At 36.3% G+C, this 16,648-nt stretch overlaps 2 protein-coding genes across 5 annotated transcripts; both read left to right on the top strand.

Moving 5' to 3' along the window:
* The first annotated feature begins 727 nt into the window (after positions 1 to 727).
* LOC114499972 (olfactory receptor 4A15-like) lies at positions 728 to 1,645 on the top strand. The gene has a single exon (XM_028516523.1). The coding sequence runs from the start codon at positions 728 to 730 to the stop codon at positions 1,643 to 1,645; it is 918 nt and encodes a 305-aa protein (XP_028372324.1).
* Positions 1,646 to 9,513: 7,868 nt separating this feature from the next.
* LOC114500224 (olfactory receptor 4A5-like) lies at positions 9,514 to 15,674 on the top strand. 4 transcript variants are annotated; one of them, XR_004903985.1, is made up of 2 exons: positions 9,514 to 9,807; positions 11,907 to 12,251. XR_004903985.1 is itself a non-coding variant. In XM_028516857.2 (2 exons), exon 2 carries the CDS (start codon positions 14,403 to 14,405, stop codon positions 15,312 to 15,314), a length of 912 nt encoding a protein of 303 aa, XP_028372658.1. In that variant the 5' UTR covers positions 9,877 to 10,086; positions 14,353 to 14,402; the 3' UTR covers positions 15,315 to 15,674. The 4 variants fall into 4 exon arrangements, 1 of the variants encoding a protein (XP_028372658.1); XR_004903984.1 differs by lacking the exon at positions 9,514 to 9,807 and adding an exon at positions 9,877 to 10,086; XR_004903986.1 differs by lacking the exon at positions 9,514 to 9,807 and adding an exon at positions 9,877 to 10,086 and having other exon boundaries at positions 11,922 to 12,251.
* The last annotated feature ends 974 nt before the right edge of the window (positions 15,675 to 16,648 follow it).

Below are 16,648 nucleotides of genomic sequence, written 5' to 3' on the forward strand. Positions count from 1 at the left end.
AAGCTCTTCAGTTTGTATTTTTCTGTGTGCAGGTGAGTTTCAGCGTCTTATACTTTTTTGCCACTTCTATTGATTCTTCCTTTATTTGCTTGTTTATGTGATTTACCCTGTTTGCTATTGTTTTGTTCTTTCATTTGTTAATTACTTACTGTTCTTTGTCTATTTTACATATTAACTCTATATGTCGTCTAAAATATCAATCTTTTTCCCAAGCTACTTTTGTATTAACTTTATGGTACCTATTCTTAAATCTTTAAAACTATTTGATATTGTCTACTTGGGATTTCAGTGATAAGAAGATTCTCCTACCTCTAGAGTGTAGAAAGTCATATCTTTAATTACTGGAAAGTACACATAAAGTAAATCTTGCTTTAGTTTTTCATTAAAGCTTTAATCAGTTTTTATTTTTGTATCAAGTATAAGCTATATGTATACTTTCATTAGCTTTCAGATGGAAACCCCCTTATTTTATAATGCCTTCTTTCCCCGCATACACCCCTAATACTTACCTCTCCACTAGTCTGTAAGATTGCTGAGGCTAGGGACCATGTTTTAATCAACTTTAAATTCTTATAATCTCAGAAATTACTGCAACATAATATGTCATGATGCCTCTTTGTTGAATGAATAGACAAATTATCTTACGATTTCAGGAAGTCATGAGTAATAATTATATTTGCAGGTAATTTTGTCTTGAACTCTGCAATAAGACATACAGAAAAGACCTATGGAACAAAGGACCAATGTGACCGAGTTTGTCCTCTTGGGGCTCACTCAGAGCCTTCAGGGTCAGAAAATATTGTTTGTTGTGTTTTTGTTCATCTACATGGTGACACTGGCGGGCAACCTTCTCATTGTTGTGACTGTCGTGGTCAGCTCAGCCCTGGGTGCCCCAATGTACTTCTTTCTTGGCTACTTGTCACTTATAGATGCTGTTTATTCTACAATAGTTACCCCAAATATGATTATAGACTTCCTCCATGAGAAGAAAACCATTTCCTTCCAAGCTTGCCTGAGCCAGCTTTTCTTGGAGCACTTATTTGGTGGTGCTGAGATTTTACTCCTTGTGGTCATGGCCTATGACCGCTATGTGGCCATCTGCAAACCCTTGCATTATTTGACCATCATGAATCAACGAGCGTGTGTTCTGCTGCTGCTGTTGGCCTGGCTCGGAGGTTTCTTACATGCTGTAGTTCAACTCCTCTTTGTTTACAACCTGCCCTTCTGTGGCCCCAATGTCATTGACCACTTCATGTGTGACATGTTCCCCTTATTAAGACTTGCCTGCACTGACACTTACATTATTGGCCTCACTATGGTTGCCAATGATGGGGGCATCTGTGTGGTCATCTTTGTGCTGTTACTCATCTCCTACGGGGCCATTCTGTACTCCCTGAGGAATCGTAGTCAGGAAGGGAGGCGCAAAGCCTTATCTACCTGTGGCTCCCACATTACTGTGGTGGTCCTCTTCTTTGTCCCTTGTATTTTTATATATGTGAGGCCTTCTTCTACCCTACCCATTGATAAATCCTTGACTGTGTTCTATACTATTATCACCCCTATGTTAAACCCCTTAATCTATACCCTGAGAAATTCAGAAATGAAAAGTGCCATAAAGAAACTATGGGCCAGAAAAAGAAAATGAAGCAGCAGATTTATGTGTCACTGATTTTTAATGAAGAATTGATCCTTCCAGGAAAACCATGTGTAGTTATTTAACTATAGTAAATTCTTCCTCAGGTTTAATAACTTGGACATGATGAAAAACATTTATTAGGTGAATATTTTCAATGGTTAAAAATATTTTTAAGATTTTCATAATTTCTTAGGAAATTATATGTTCAATTTTTATGTATAAAATATCTGTTAAGACCGTAGCTTTACATTCTATGTGATGAGTTTGTTGGAATTAATACTGAAAATTTATTTCAGTTAATGGGAGATTTTTTTGATGTTTTCTCTTACATAGTGTAATCTTTTTCAGAATTAATACTGCTTATTACAGATTTAAGAAAATAAAACAAGAAATAAGACATAAGAACTTGGTTCACTTCTCCCAGTACAAAGATAACCCATATTAATATTTGAAGTATGGATATTATTTTTGTATCTACAAAATATTTTAAATGTATATATTTTTATATTGCTTAGCATGTGAAGGTTGAAGAAGAATGATGCTTCAGAGTTCTAACATTAATATAGGGGGGCTAAGTATTATACAGTGTCCAGCAGAAGTAACGCCTGCTTGAGTGTGGTTGGTAGGGTAATAATATAGAAGTAATAATTTATAGTTTTAATTTGAACATTTCACCTACAATGTTGTATGGTGTGCTTGAGTGTGATATTGTTATATTACAGAATGATATGTTTGTGATTTTGTAAATAAAAGATTTTGTAATAAAAAGGAGCATTATTGTGCTAGACCCTGTATAGGAAAGTAATCTGAATGAACAAGGTACATATGTAGAAAAATAACTCAATCTTACATATTTTCCTGATTAGAAAATGTTATTATGTACTCATGTGGATTATATTTTCATGAAGAGGATCCATTAATTTTTCCAGATAATTTAGACTATCTGATAACTCCTCCACATTTTCAATATCTCATCTCCTTTTTTGCTTGCAGTGTTTCATTGTCTTCTACAGGGACCCAGGCTCTGCCTTATATACAATATATAATTTGAATAATCCTTAATCCATGAGCCTCAAATATGCAATACAGAACTTGACCAGATATTTTGGGTGATAACATTGTTAAGAAAGATGCTGACAATATGTTACTCCTACCCTTTTAGTTATGGAATGTATGTTATTAGGTAATAAAGAGATCAGAATGTATTGTCTTATTGGACAGAGACCTCAATCATAACATCCTCTGTATGAACCAGGCTGGAAACTAAATTTATTTGTCTCTGAGATGGTAGGAAAGAAGTGGTTGAAGAAACTCATGATTCTGCCTCTGCATTTAGTCTAGATTTATATAAGGAGCTAAGGTGAGGAGGCAACGGGTCCTTTTCTAGGGTAAATCACATTGTATTGAAGCCTCATATCTTGAGTTGTACCCCGGTTTTTATTACATGGAGGTATCTTATATCATCTTAAATTCTTCCCAAACATAACGCTATCATCAAATAAGGTCTCACATTTAAGTGGAACCTAATCAACAAAACAAAGAAGCAAGCAAAATATAACCGGAGACATTGAAATTAAGAACAATCTGACAGTAACCAGAGTGAGGGAAGGGGATAATTGGGAGGAAAGGGGAGAAGGATTTTAAGGAACAAATAATATGGACACATGGGCAAAACCAAAAATGGGTGGAATCAGGGGAGGGAGGTGGGGTTGGCTGGGTTGGGGGGGGAGAAGTGAGGGGAAAGGCAGACAACTGTACTTGAACAATAATAAAATAAATGAATAAATAAATATATAAAAGATGAAAAAATAATACCAAGTGTTTGATTTTATCAGAATTCATGTAATTAATTCTTCCAGTTTTGCACATTTTTATACATTTAATGTATGTGTTCCACATCTACCCACAGCCACCCTGCCCAGTTCATGACAAATCTTTTTTTAATGTGGTTGTACTTGGAGGTCGGGCCTTTGGGAAGTGATTTGGTCATGAATGTGGAGTCCTTATGAATTGGATTCGTTTCCTTATTACTGAGACCCCAGAGAGCTCTCTTGTCCTTTATGCCAGGTGAGGACCCAGGGAAGATGGCTGTCTGTGACCTAGGAAGCAGGCCCTCCCCAGGCACTGCAGCTGCCAGCACCTTGACCTGGTCTCAGTTTCTAGAACTGTGAGAAATAACTTTGTTGTCTTCTACCTGGTCTATGGTATTCTGTTATGGTAGCTCAAAAGGATGAAGACAGGCATTTAGTTAAATTTTAGACTTGTATAGTTACTTCCTGTGATAAGATAAAAATCTTGATTAATTGTGTGCATTCAATGGTCTCTGTGAAGTCAGGGAAAGCTACTTCATTGTCTTTGTGCTCTCTGTTCCCTGAACAATGGCCGGGACATAGAATCCACTCCATTGACTTTATCACTTTTATTCTTGAAATCTCCATCAATTGGAATGACATTTTACTGATGAGTTTTGAAGAACTCTTTCTAGATTAAATTTATGTGCATATTTGATACAAATTTTTGTTCTTTTTTGATATTTGCTATGAATATTTCTTTAAGCACTTATGCTATAATTATGGGCGTTCTTACATAAATATGTTATATTTTAATATTCTTTCACTTTTTGATTTCTTCTATCACATCACTCTTGGAAAATTCCATTTTCTTCTTAAAAGGTTTTATCAATTATAACAGCTTTTTTAAAAAAATGCCTTTAAAAAATTTCTTAACCCATATAGAATTTATCTTATGATGAAAAAGGATCTAAATTTATTTCTCCCAAAAAGATAAAATAATTTGTTTTATGGTTCATTCCATTAATAATTAAAAATTTTCTATTTACTATGTCAAATTTTACACACCTACAAGGTTCAATGTTAGGGCTGTTTTTCCTGGTCCTCCCCATCTCCTTCTGTTAGTTCAGGGAAAACCTGACTGAATGATTCTTTTGGCATGGACTGAGGTCACTCTCTAGTGTTCAGGTGATTGCTGGGCATTTAAGGAGGGTCCAAGATGACTTTCTTCCTATGAATGGTGCCTAGCAGGGATGGCTAGGATAATAGGCTGTTGATCTGGGTCCTTCTTTTTTTTCCCCATGTAGATAAAGAACTATATAGACAAAGTCTCTCCAGTGACGTTGTCAACTTGTTAAATGGCAACTAAGGACTCTCAGAGGGAGGTGGCAGAAGCTGTCAGGCCAGTTAAGATCTCATTCCAGCCTGACATCAGCTTGAAGTCCAGGGTCTCAAGTTCGAAACCAGACTGCATAGCACATTATAGAAAACAACCAACCAAATGAAAAGGTGCCCCATAGAATGAGAGAAAATATTTGCAAATCATATATTTCACAAGGGGTTATTATCCAAATTAGATGAGGAACTTCTATAACTTAGTAGAAAAACCCCTAAATAACGTGGTTAAAAATAGACAAAAACCCGAATATCCATTAAAAAATATTTTTTGTTATTCTATTAGTCGACTCAATTTTTTTTCTTTTGCCCTCCTCTACCCTGCCCACTCCCCACCTCCTGCTACCACAGTCATTCCCCACCCTGTTATCCATGTCCGTGGGGCATTCATACATCTTGCTTACTAGTACCTTCCCCTTCTTTGCACCCTTATCCCCTCCCACCTGTCTTCTGTTCACCTTCAGTCTGTTCCATGTTTCCATGCCTCTAGTTCCATTTTGCTTGTTAGTTTATTTTGTTCATTGGGTTCCTTTATAGGTAAGATCATATGGTATTTGTCTTTCACTGCCAGGCTTATTTCACTTTGCATAATGCTCCCAGTTCCATCCAAGCTGTCAGGAAGGGTAGGAATGCCTTCTTTTTTTCTGGGTCAAAACTAACAACAACAACAACAACAACAACAACAACAACAACAACAACAGACAGTTCTGTTTTTAGGTTTTTAAGGACATTCCATAACGTTTTCCCCAGTGGCTACACCAGTCTGCATTCCCACCAACCGTGGACTAGGGTTCCCTTTTCTTGTTTGTTGATTTATTCATGATGGCCATTCTGACAGGTGTGAGTGATATCTCATTGTGGTTTTAACTTGCACCTCTGATGGCTAGTGGTGTTGTGCATCTTTGGTATGTCTATGTTCACAGCAGTGCTATGTATGAGGGCGTGGCAAAGTCACATTGCAGAATAGCACCAGGGATGAGAGATTGTATTTGTTTTGTGGAACATGTTGTTCCCATGTCCAAAACAGCATACTCTCAGTTTTATTCTGATTCAGTTGAATCTGTAGATCATTTTGAAGTGAATAACATCTTAACAATTTTGAATTTGCTAATTCCTGCACATGATCTATCTAATTATTTAGGTGTTTAAAAACTTAATTCTGAGATGATCTATAAGTTTAGTCTAGGGATGTTGCTCATCTTTTCCTAAATATTTATATTTTCAGATGCTTGTAAAAAGGTGCTTAAATTGTTGTTATATTCAAATGTTGTAGATGCTAGTATATAGAAGTGCAATTGAATACTTTTTTGGACCTTGAATTTTACAAACTTTCTAAGTTCACTTATCATTTCTAGTAATCTCTGAAGGTTCCTTAGTGTTTCCTATGACATAATCATGTCTACAGAGAAGGATGGTTCATTTCTTAGGAGATAGAGGAGTACTTAGCTTATCAATTTCTTTGAGTCATTTCAGCAGGTTGTGTTTTTCCTATACTTTACCCATTTCCTCTAAGTTACCAAATTCACTGAGTTAGCATTTTTCATAACTATAATTGCTTATCCTTTTAATTATATTTCTATTCATTAATTTTATTTTTGACTTCACATGGAAGATTTTGTTTTCATTCTATAGCCCACAGTAGCCTATAAGTGCCCTTGTAGTTTTGCTGAGATAAGGAGGGAAATGATTCCAGTCTCCTATAAACAGAATGAGCTGATTTTGAGGATCCTATGTTTATTTTATTTTTTCCACATTGTGTTTTCTTTTTTAAAAATTAAGATATTGGGGTGACACTGCTTAATTGGGGTGAAGATTATGTAGGTTTTAAGTGTACATTTCTATGATAGGTGTTCTGTATATATTGATTACTTTGTGTGCCCATTACTCATAGTCAACTCTTCTTTTTTTAAATATAGATTTTATTTATTTAGTTTTAGGGACAGGGAAGGGATAAAGAAAGAGAGGGAGAGCAACACTGATCAGTTGCCTCTCATACCTCTCCAACCAGGGGCCTGATCCTCAATGAAGTCATGTGCCCTGACTGAGAATAGAACTGGGGAACTTTCATTTTGTGGAATGACACTGAACCCATTGAGACACACTGATCAGGGCTAAAGTAAAATCCTTTGTTGCCATGTGTTTGGCCCCCTTTAACCTATATAAGGGAACTGTATGATGTTCAATGTGCTTTTATTTATGATATTAATAATTTGGCTTTTTCTCTCTTTTCTCTTATAGGTACCAACTTTTGGCTGTTTTACTTTTCTTTGCTTCTATTTTATTGATTTTTCAAAATCTTATCTTTATTATGTCCTCCCATAACATATTTCTGTATAAACTGTTTCCATTTTATTAGAGAGCTTTATTATGCTACATCACGCTCCTGGGAATAACCTTCTGACATCACTTCTGACCTAAAGGGTATTTGTGATGCCATTAAGTAGTGTCTCTATGAAAATCCAATGACCGCCAATAGTAGCCTTTCCAGTGAGCTGCATGTGATCGCTGCATTAGGGAATTACTGAATCACCAATTCAAGTTTTCAAAACAGGATGTTGAGATTAGGCTCCTGACAAAGTTCCCAGGCTTGAAGTATTCATATAGAAGACCCTTCTGAGAACACCTGAGCACTAGCATTATGGGGTTCCAATGGCATTGTATGAATAATTTCCCATTTAAGTCCCCTGGAGTCAGGGTTCTTTCTTTCTTGTTATATACTAGGATGTGAGAGAGATAGTAATGGATTAGGTAGGATTTGTAGAGTTCTCTAATGGTCATGGACCATGTTATTCCTATATATTTGCCAGATGGGTGTAGGCTTTGTATTTTGAATAGACTGAACTGTCATAGTTGACTAAACAACGTTTATCATAGCTCCCACATCCTCCCAAAATTCTTCCTTTAAAAACTCTTAAGATGTTTTATCAATGTAACAGAATAACTTATTTAGAGTATGTTCGTATCTAAATTTCCTTTCCAAACATGAAAATAGATATGGCTTAAAGAGAATTACTGTGCATTATTGCGTATTTTGAGGCAAGATCTGTATCAGTTAATATTTGTAGTGTATTGTGCTTATTGGAGCATATAAATTCAGCTTCCAGGCTATTGTAATCATGGTTGGATCTGGCAAAGATCTATCATTCAGATGAACAGAAAGCATTAGTAGTTCTTTTCATTCAGCTGGAAGGAATGTGGAGAATTGAACCCATGCATGTATCTGTTCTCCAGTTCTGAGTCCTAATTTAGTCCAGAGTAATCTTTTCATATCAGATAGTTCTTCTAAATAAAGGATATCTTCTCTATGTTTTGCCACTTAACCTGAAGAGAAGAACAGTGCTTCAATGTACCCTTTAAATCTTAGAAGTAATGTGTATAACACTTGGGGTTGCTAGATTTCATCCATTTCTTTGTTAAGCTGGAAACCATGAACTTTTAGTGGGTTTAGTATATAATTAAAATCTTCAGCTGGTTCAGATAGGTATTTAATGCCTCCTTTTCTAAGGCCCTTATGACAATGTATGTGGACCTGGAGATGCTCAGTGGAGCCCATAGTAAACCATCCTAGGGAAAGTACAGTGGAAGCCATCACAGACTTGATGTAGAGGCAGGCTGTTGTTGGAAAATAATTTCTTTTTTGTAGAAAGTTACTCACTTGATAGTAGGCTGAAAGTAAAGAACTGAAGTAATGGACTAGAAGTCGTTATGGTTCACGTGAAATGGATTCAGACCTTTAGAACTCCACAACTGTGATTACTTGTCCATTCAATAGTTGAAACATCAACTTCAACAAATCCCCCCAACCCCCATTTCTCTGCCTCTGAGCTCTGGGCCTCGACACCTAGCGGGGCGTCCAACCTTTTGGCATCTCTGGGCCACACTTGAAGAAGAATTGTCTTAGGCCATACATTAAATACACAAACACTAATGCAAACTAATGAACAAAAAAAAAGCTTTTAAGTATATTTATGATTTTGTGTCAGGCTGCATTCATAGCCATCCTGGGCCAAATGTGGCCATTGGGTGGCAGGTTGTACACCCCTGGCTGTAAGGACCTCTTTTTCTAGGGATATGGCTAATAAAGTCCCCAAGACTGGTTCTCCCTTAATTTGGGCTTAAATAATGTTTTCCTTACCTAAAAATTTCCTAAAATGAAACCTATAAATTTTTATTCACTTTATTTTTTTTCTCTTTAAATTACAGGGTTTTCATCTATTAGTTTGGGTGTTATTCTTTTTCTCTGAGAATTGTTCTAGGGGAGAAAGCTGTCATTATTTCATTTGAATTTGTCCCAAATATTCTAATAAACTAATCTATACTGACCTTACATTCTCTTTTCTTTAAAACAGAAGTGATATAAAAAGCCAGAGAGGCTGGGTCTGCCCATAAATGTGCAAGAATTATTTTTCTGATAAAAATACTTCAGAGATTTCTGAAACTCTACCTTCTGCCTAAGTTGAAATCTATCTTCAACTGGTATCTGATTCTTTAGATCTTTGCTTGTTATATTTTCCTTGGCATAGATATCTCTCATTGCTTGTAGAAACTTGTGTAAGGTGCCAATTTTCTGGGCCAAAGTTGGGGAGAGGAAGAGACATACATTTAATTAGGGAGAAGGTGTCTTTAGGGATATGCTGTTTGAGTGGCTGAAAGACTAAAGAGTTCTACTACCTGGGAGAATGCCCAGTCATTGGCTACTTGAGGAGTATAAATCCCAGCATTTGTCTTGTTAGCTACAGAGAGTAATGGTCAGAGACATGAATGCTATCCTAAGTCCTCATAGGAAAGTACTTTTTGTTTATCTTACCACAATTGACTGAGGAGAAGCACATTCAAATAACTACTTTCAGTGTTTTAAAATTTTGGGGTTTTTTGTTTTGGCAAAGAATGGATTTGGCCAAGTTAATTTCCACAAATTCGGCGGGTTTTTACATTGCCACAAGAACACAGCATCTTTGTTTTCCTTTGAAGAAATTTTCAGAGCAGGTGAGGTGTTCAAGTATTTTACAAGTAAATATTTATGTTTTATTTTTGTGTTTATATCCTAGATATGTGTGTTGGATACTGCAACCCTTGTCTGAAAGACTGAGGTGATGGGGAGTCTGTGTGGACACATGGGAAGTGTGGTTACATGAAGCTATTTCCACATCTACTGATCACTATACATTACTCAGTGTTCCATGGGCACACGTAGATACAGGAGGTACCCACAGTCACTGCTGATGAAAGAAGCACTGATTTTAAAGACTAAGGGAAAGACCTGAGGTGAGTTCTTAGAACAACCGAAATTCATACAATATGTTTAAATGTTGCTAATGTCTTAAATATACACATTTTCGTTGGAAGACATCTGAATTAAGAAAATTGAGCTAGGAAAATAAGGAAATGAACCAGAATATAGGTATGTGTTTGGTTTTTAGCATTAGATCCTGACAGGAGTTTCCTGGCTTTTTATTTTTTTTGTTAAATAACAAGGAGAAACATGGAATGCATTTGAAATAAATTAGTGGATTCATAGTCTTGATGCATGAGCATGGACCACGCATATTTTACATGGTAAGTTAACATTTCTAATTATTATAAGACCTGTAAATCAGAGAATTTATGATATATCATCTGTATATTGCCTTCTGTATTTACAACCCAAAGTCAGGTATTTTTCCATCACCAATGTATGACTGCCTTTTCCCTTTACTATCCTTCCCCTTTCCCTCTAGGGTAACCACCATACTGTTGTCTGTGCCTATGAGTTTTTGTTTGTTTTTATTTCTTGTTCGTGTGTTGCTTTCAGTTTTCTTTTCCACATGTGAGTGAAATCATATGGTCCTTGACTTTTTCCGTCTGACTTATTTCACTTAGTAGAATCTCACGGTCCATCCACATTTTTGCAATGGCAGGGTTTCATCTTTTCTCATGGCAGAGTAGTATTGTGAGTATCTACCCCATCTCTTTTTTTCAGCCACCTACTGAGGGACACTTTGGTTGTTTTCATGTCTTGGCCACTATGAAAAAGGTTGCAATGAACGTAGGGTGCATATATCTTATGTCACCCCCAAACTTAATTTAAAATACTGAGGGAATTTAAAAATGTAATGTAGCTAATATATTAAAATAGGGAGGAATAATTTCCTGTTGTATTCTAGAAGCTTGATATGAGATTTCAGATTTTTATTTTGAAATGTTTAAATTATACTCTACATTCAATATTATTCTGCACTAGTTTCAGGGCTATAGCATAGTGGCCACACAATCATGTACTCTACAGTGTGTTCTGCTCAATATTTAAACCTCCCTCCCTGCCCCATACATAGTTATTACAATATTACTGACCACATTCCCCATGTGGGATTTTGATTCTGATATGGAAGGTTGATATGTGTGAACATTTTCCAAACTGAAATTCATAGACACAGACAACAGTATGGTGGTAACCAGAGGGAATGTAGGTGTTAGTAATGAAGAGTAAAGAAGGAGCAATCTATGGTGATGAAAGATGATTTGACTTTGGGTAGTGGACACACAGTGCAATACACAGATCATGTATCATAGAAGGGTACACTTGGAAGCCATTTGAGCTTACTAACTAATGTCATCCCAATAAATTTAATAAATAATTAGCACAGCAACCCATATTGGTACAATTTAAAAGAAACCAGTGTTCAGGGAGGTACCTTGTTTATTATCACATATAGAGTCATAAAACTGTAATTTTAAAGTACTTTAGAATGTATTTTTGTTACTATGGAATTTTAATTTATCTTTTTAAAAAACTCTTACCACACTATGTTAAATGATGTTTTTTAAATAGAGAAGTGTTCACTGAGCGGTTTAAGATGAAAGTCTAATAATACTATCTGTGAGTTTTTATAGTATTGGATCTTTGATGACTTAAACAACAGAGAATAGATTATATACCCAGTTTTTACATCTAAATAATTTAACTCACTAGTAGAAGATTTATTCTGGAGAAGTCTAACATTGATGATTAATAGGGGTAAGGGCATGAGATAGATTCTGCATAAAGTAAGGAGTGAGAGAAAGAGAATTGGATATAGACTACCTTATGCCCTCATGCTCTTCAATAGGTGTGCCTTTATCAGCCTACAGCTTCAACAATGGTAGAGCTTCTGAATGAACTGGAAGCAGCAACATGAATGAGGCCTGTAGAATGGTCCTCACAGCTGGCTTCTAAAGAAGGCTCAACCTTTCAGCAATCCTCCCTCCCTTGCCCTCCAAATCTATGGGAATGGAATCAGCTTGTCTGTCTTTGAACTTAAGTGATTTTGTAATTTTCCTCTGCAATGAATAAACAAAAAATTTAGGTTTGTATCTATAGTTGTAAAATTCTTCTCTCTTACATAATTTTGTCCTTTATCATCAGATGTAGGGGAATCTGAGGAATCAATTTTTAAAAAATTTTCTTTGCCTTTCTTTATTAAGATGTGCACTGTGTTTATATCTTAAGGTGTCTTAAGCGCCTCCTGAGTGTACCCTGGAGGATCCCTGGGGATCAGACTTCTAACACATCCTCTAGAAAGGAAATTTTTCTGAAAAAGATTTTTTAAAAGACTACTAATCTCAATTATCACATTAATATTCTAACTACCTGTGGATATTTATTTACTAAATATAATTTCTCCTTCCTGATTGGATCCTTGTGTTTCTTTCATCTTATGGTATTCAGTTCTTCCTATGATGTATGGATCCCACTTTTTCCCCTGTTATTCTCCTTGCTATAGTCAAAATATATTCCATTACAGGTGAATACTACTATTCATGTGTAATCAAATAGATAATTCCTGAGACATACAATCTTATCATATGCCAAAATAAGGGTTCACAAATTATAATATTCTTTTTATCATTGGCCTATATCTATAATTCTTACCACATTGACAAAGATCCAGATGATTCCTTGTGATACAATGTTGATAGTGACACATTCAGGAACATTTATGATAGCTATCATTTATTGAAGCTTTACTGGGTGCCAGCCAGTATTCTAGGTATTTACTTGTAATAAAACAACAATCCAAGAGACAGGCTCTGTTGGTATCCCTATTCTAAAAAGGATGAAACTGAGACAGAGAGAAGGTTATTAGATTGCGCAAGATCACATAGTAGTAAGTGGTGAAGTTGGGATTTCAACACACATAATGCGTCTCCAGAGTCCATGTGATTCATCATTGTGCTACACTCTCCCCCAAAGGGTGTTTTGGGTATCGAATAAGTATACACTGAATAGAGTAACTTGTAATCAGTATTTGGCCTCTCTAATGATAAAATCCACTTACCACTGGGTAGCCTTTTTAAAGAAACAGTTATAGGCTTGGACATTTCTATTTTATTATAGAAATATGAAAATGTCAGCAGAATAGAATGTAAGATAGAGTTGCACAAAGAGTGTCATGGAAGGTAAGACTGGACTAGGTTTCTGAGATTGTCCAGTTCCAACCTTTGATCTTTCAAAGAGCAGTCTGAGACAGACTTGCAATTACATTTAGATATGACTCAACCCCATGCCTTCTTACACTGACCTTGGGCTCTTCCCTTGAGTATGCTGACTTTTAGAACCTGGGCACCAAAGCTCCATTTTTGAGCCCTCTCAGTACCTTGGAGGAATTATAAATATAATCATGTCTCCTTGTCTTCTACCTCTCTTTTCAGTGGCTGTGTTCTCCTTCCTCAGTATCTAGGTCACCCCAAGAGTTTTGAAAGAAATAATACCCGCTGGTAATGTAAGAGTTCATGATAGTCACGGGTGAGTGAAGTTCAAAAATATTTGGTGAAAATCTAAATAGTGTTTCTGTGTTCAGGGTTTTAGGATATACAAAGATTACATGGAGAGTATTACAACTTCTTAAAAAGCTGGTAGTAAAAAAAAAAGAAACAAAAGTTGCTGAGAGTCACAGAGTCCAACTGAGTAATTGCTTCAGGGAACAATGTGCTAATTATGTCATGGTTGGATATAGCCCGGTTTGAGGAAATTTAATGAGAGATCCATGAAGACTGAACATCCTTGAGACATAAAGGACTGCATACCTAATAGCAACTTATCATAGTATAAAGTGACTTATTCCAAAAGACATTATTTTTGGTGCTACATCAATTTTATTGTAAAGGTCCTCACATGAAATACTACCAACTCAGAGGACTGACATCATGCCAATTTATTTAGGGAGTTTTTTTTGCCACCACCAGAAAGTAAGTCATTGTTGATTTGTGTGCTCAGGACTGGCAGTTAAAACAAGGCTGTATTAAAGACACAACTGGCTGTGGGGCCTTTGATACTTTTCTCTGTCCACAATCCACTAAGACTTAGAGGGAAAACCTGTTATTTGTAGCCCAAATAAAATAATCTGAGGAGACATGAAATTGTCAAGGGAAGGTGCTATAGGCTATTAGGAAGAAGAACTCATAGATCGTCACCAAATGTTTATTGTCTGTAAACCCCTGTAGATAATACAATAATGAAGGTGTGCTCCAAAATGTAATGGATGTATTCATAGTGTGTTGATGATTTCATTACAGGTCCCTTCTCCTGACCTCTCGCTGTGGAAACAGGCTTTAGAGAAGACTAAATGGGACATAGTAACAATGTGACAGAATTTGTCCTCCTGGGCCTCACTCAGGATCCTGGGGGCCAGAAAGCATTATTTGTCATATTTTTACTCATTTACATTGTGACAATGGTGGGCAACCTGCTCATTGTGGTGACTGTTCTTGCCAGTCCCTCCCTGGACTCCCCCATGTACCTCTTCCTCATCTATCTGTCACTCATGGATGCAGCGTATTCCACTGTCATTTCACCCAAATTGATCCTAGACTTACTCTGTGGTCAAAAGACAATTTCCTTCTCAGCTTGCATGGGACAGCTGTTTCTAGAACACCTTTTTGGAGGTTCTGAGATCTTCCTTCTGGTGGCAATGGCCTATGATCGCTATGTGGCCATCTGTAAGCCACTGCACTACATAACCATCATGAATAGACAGGTTTGCATCCTGCTGTTGGTGGTGGTCTGGGCTGGAGGTTTTGTGCATTCTTTGATCCAACTTCTCTTTGTGTACAACCTCCCATTTTGTGGCCCTAATGTCATTGACCACTTCATCTGTGACATGTATCCACTAATAGAACTTGCCTGCACTGACACCTACTTCTTAGGGCTCACTGTGGTTGCCAATGGTGGAGCAATGTCTATGGTCATCTTTATTTGTCTACTAATATCCTATGGAATCATCCTAAATTCCCTTAAAACTCACAGTCAGGAAGGAAGGAGTAAAGCCCTGTCTACCTGTAGTTCCCACATCATGGTGGTTGTTCTCTTTTTTGTTCCCTGCATTTTTGTGTATATTAGACCTGTTTCTAACTTCCCCATTGATAAATTCTTAACTGTGACTTACACTGTTATCACTCCCATGTTGAATCCTCTAATATACACTTTGAGAAATGCAGAAATGAAAAATACTATGAAAAAACTCTGGTGTAAGAATTAGCAATAGATAGAATGAGAATGTGTCATTCATACTGAATGCACTTGGTACTAATTCCAAAGCAACAAACAGGCAGTGCATTCTAACAAGCGATGACTTAGTCAACTCAATGAGTTCTCTTGGGATTCTTTTTTTCATTTATATAAAGGTATCAAAAAGTATAAGAAATTATCCTTTGAGGTCAGAATCAATCTAATACAGAAATTCTGAAGGATGAATGAAAAGGCACAGGTATTATTCCTATTATTAGGAAAAATAAACTAAGTTCACCTTGTAACTTTTTTTATTGTTCAGTTACAGTTTTCTGATTTTTTCCCCATTGATCTCTCCTGCACTGTACCACCAACCCCCACCTCCCACAGTCAATGCTCCTACATTGTCTCTGCCCATGAATTCATTATTTGTATTTTTTGGCTTGCCACTACCCCTGTCCCCATTAATCCCTTACCTCCTCCATGCTGGTCACTGTCAGTTTGCTGTCTATTGTTTATATTGAAATGGGCTTTAGAAGCTTTTTTATTCCTTTGAAAAGTGAAAAACAAGTTACCTTTGAAAATTTGTTTTATCAAAAATAATGAGAAAACAATTTTGCTAATGTTTAGAACAAATTTCTTAGGTTAAGATTGGATTTTATGTATTAATTTTTTATTGTTGTTCAAGTACAGTTGTCTCCATTTTCACCCCACCATGCTTCCTTGCCTGACACATCTTTACCTTCCAGTCTCGAATCTACAACCTTTGGCTTTGTCCATGTGTCCTCCATACATGTTCTTTGATGGTCCTTCCACTGTTTTCCCCAGCATCCCTTTTCCCTCTCCCATCTGGTTACTGTCAGTATGTTCTTTATTTCAACATTTTAATGTTTGTTATTGTTGCATACAACAGATTTTTGCAGCTGCCTTAAGTACTTTTTCTTCAAGATTACTTCTGTTTCTCATTTTGATGCCTGTGCATTTGAAATTCAGGATGTTTAGATGGGAGATGATACCATATTTGGTTAAATACATAATCATGGAACAGTTCTGCTAGACGGGATGCTGGATATATTCAGAGGTTGGGATGAACCCGATGGGATGGTTGACAATGAAAACAGATTCTAGTTGTTGATTGGAGTACAGAATACCATACTAATCCAAGGCATAGACATACTTCATGCTTTTCCTCAGTAGTTATTATGTGCTTTTTTTGCCATTCTTCAAAGAGTAGATGAAGCTTATTTTGACTTCATGACACTGAAGATGGGGTAAAGAAATGCATTATTTTGTAGAGCAATGTGTTCCCTAAAAGTTGCATTCAACTTCAATGCTTTAAATTATAGACTTAATAATGGTTTGTTT

The sequence above is a fragment of the Phyllostomus discolor genome, chromosome 6 (genome assembly GCF_004126475.2).
Source record: "Phyllostomus discolor isolate MPI-MPIP mPhyDis1 chromosome 6, mPhyDis1.pri.v3, whole genome shotgun sequence".
NCBI classification, from domain to species: Eukaryota; Metazoa; Chordata; class Mammalia; order Chiroptera; family Phyllostomidae; genus Phyllostomus; species Phyllostomus discolor.

Bases quoted from the DNA above. Each gene is read 5' to 3' on its own strand.
- LOC114499972 (XM_028516523.1), top strand. From the start codon at position 728: ATGGAACAAAGGACCAATGTGACCGAGTTTGTCCTCTTGGGGCTCACT.
- LOC114500224 (XM_028516857.2), top strand. From the start codon at position 14,403: ATGGGACATAGTAACAATGTGACAGAATTTGTCCTCCTGGGCCTCACT.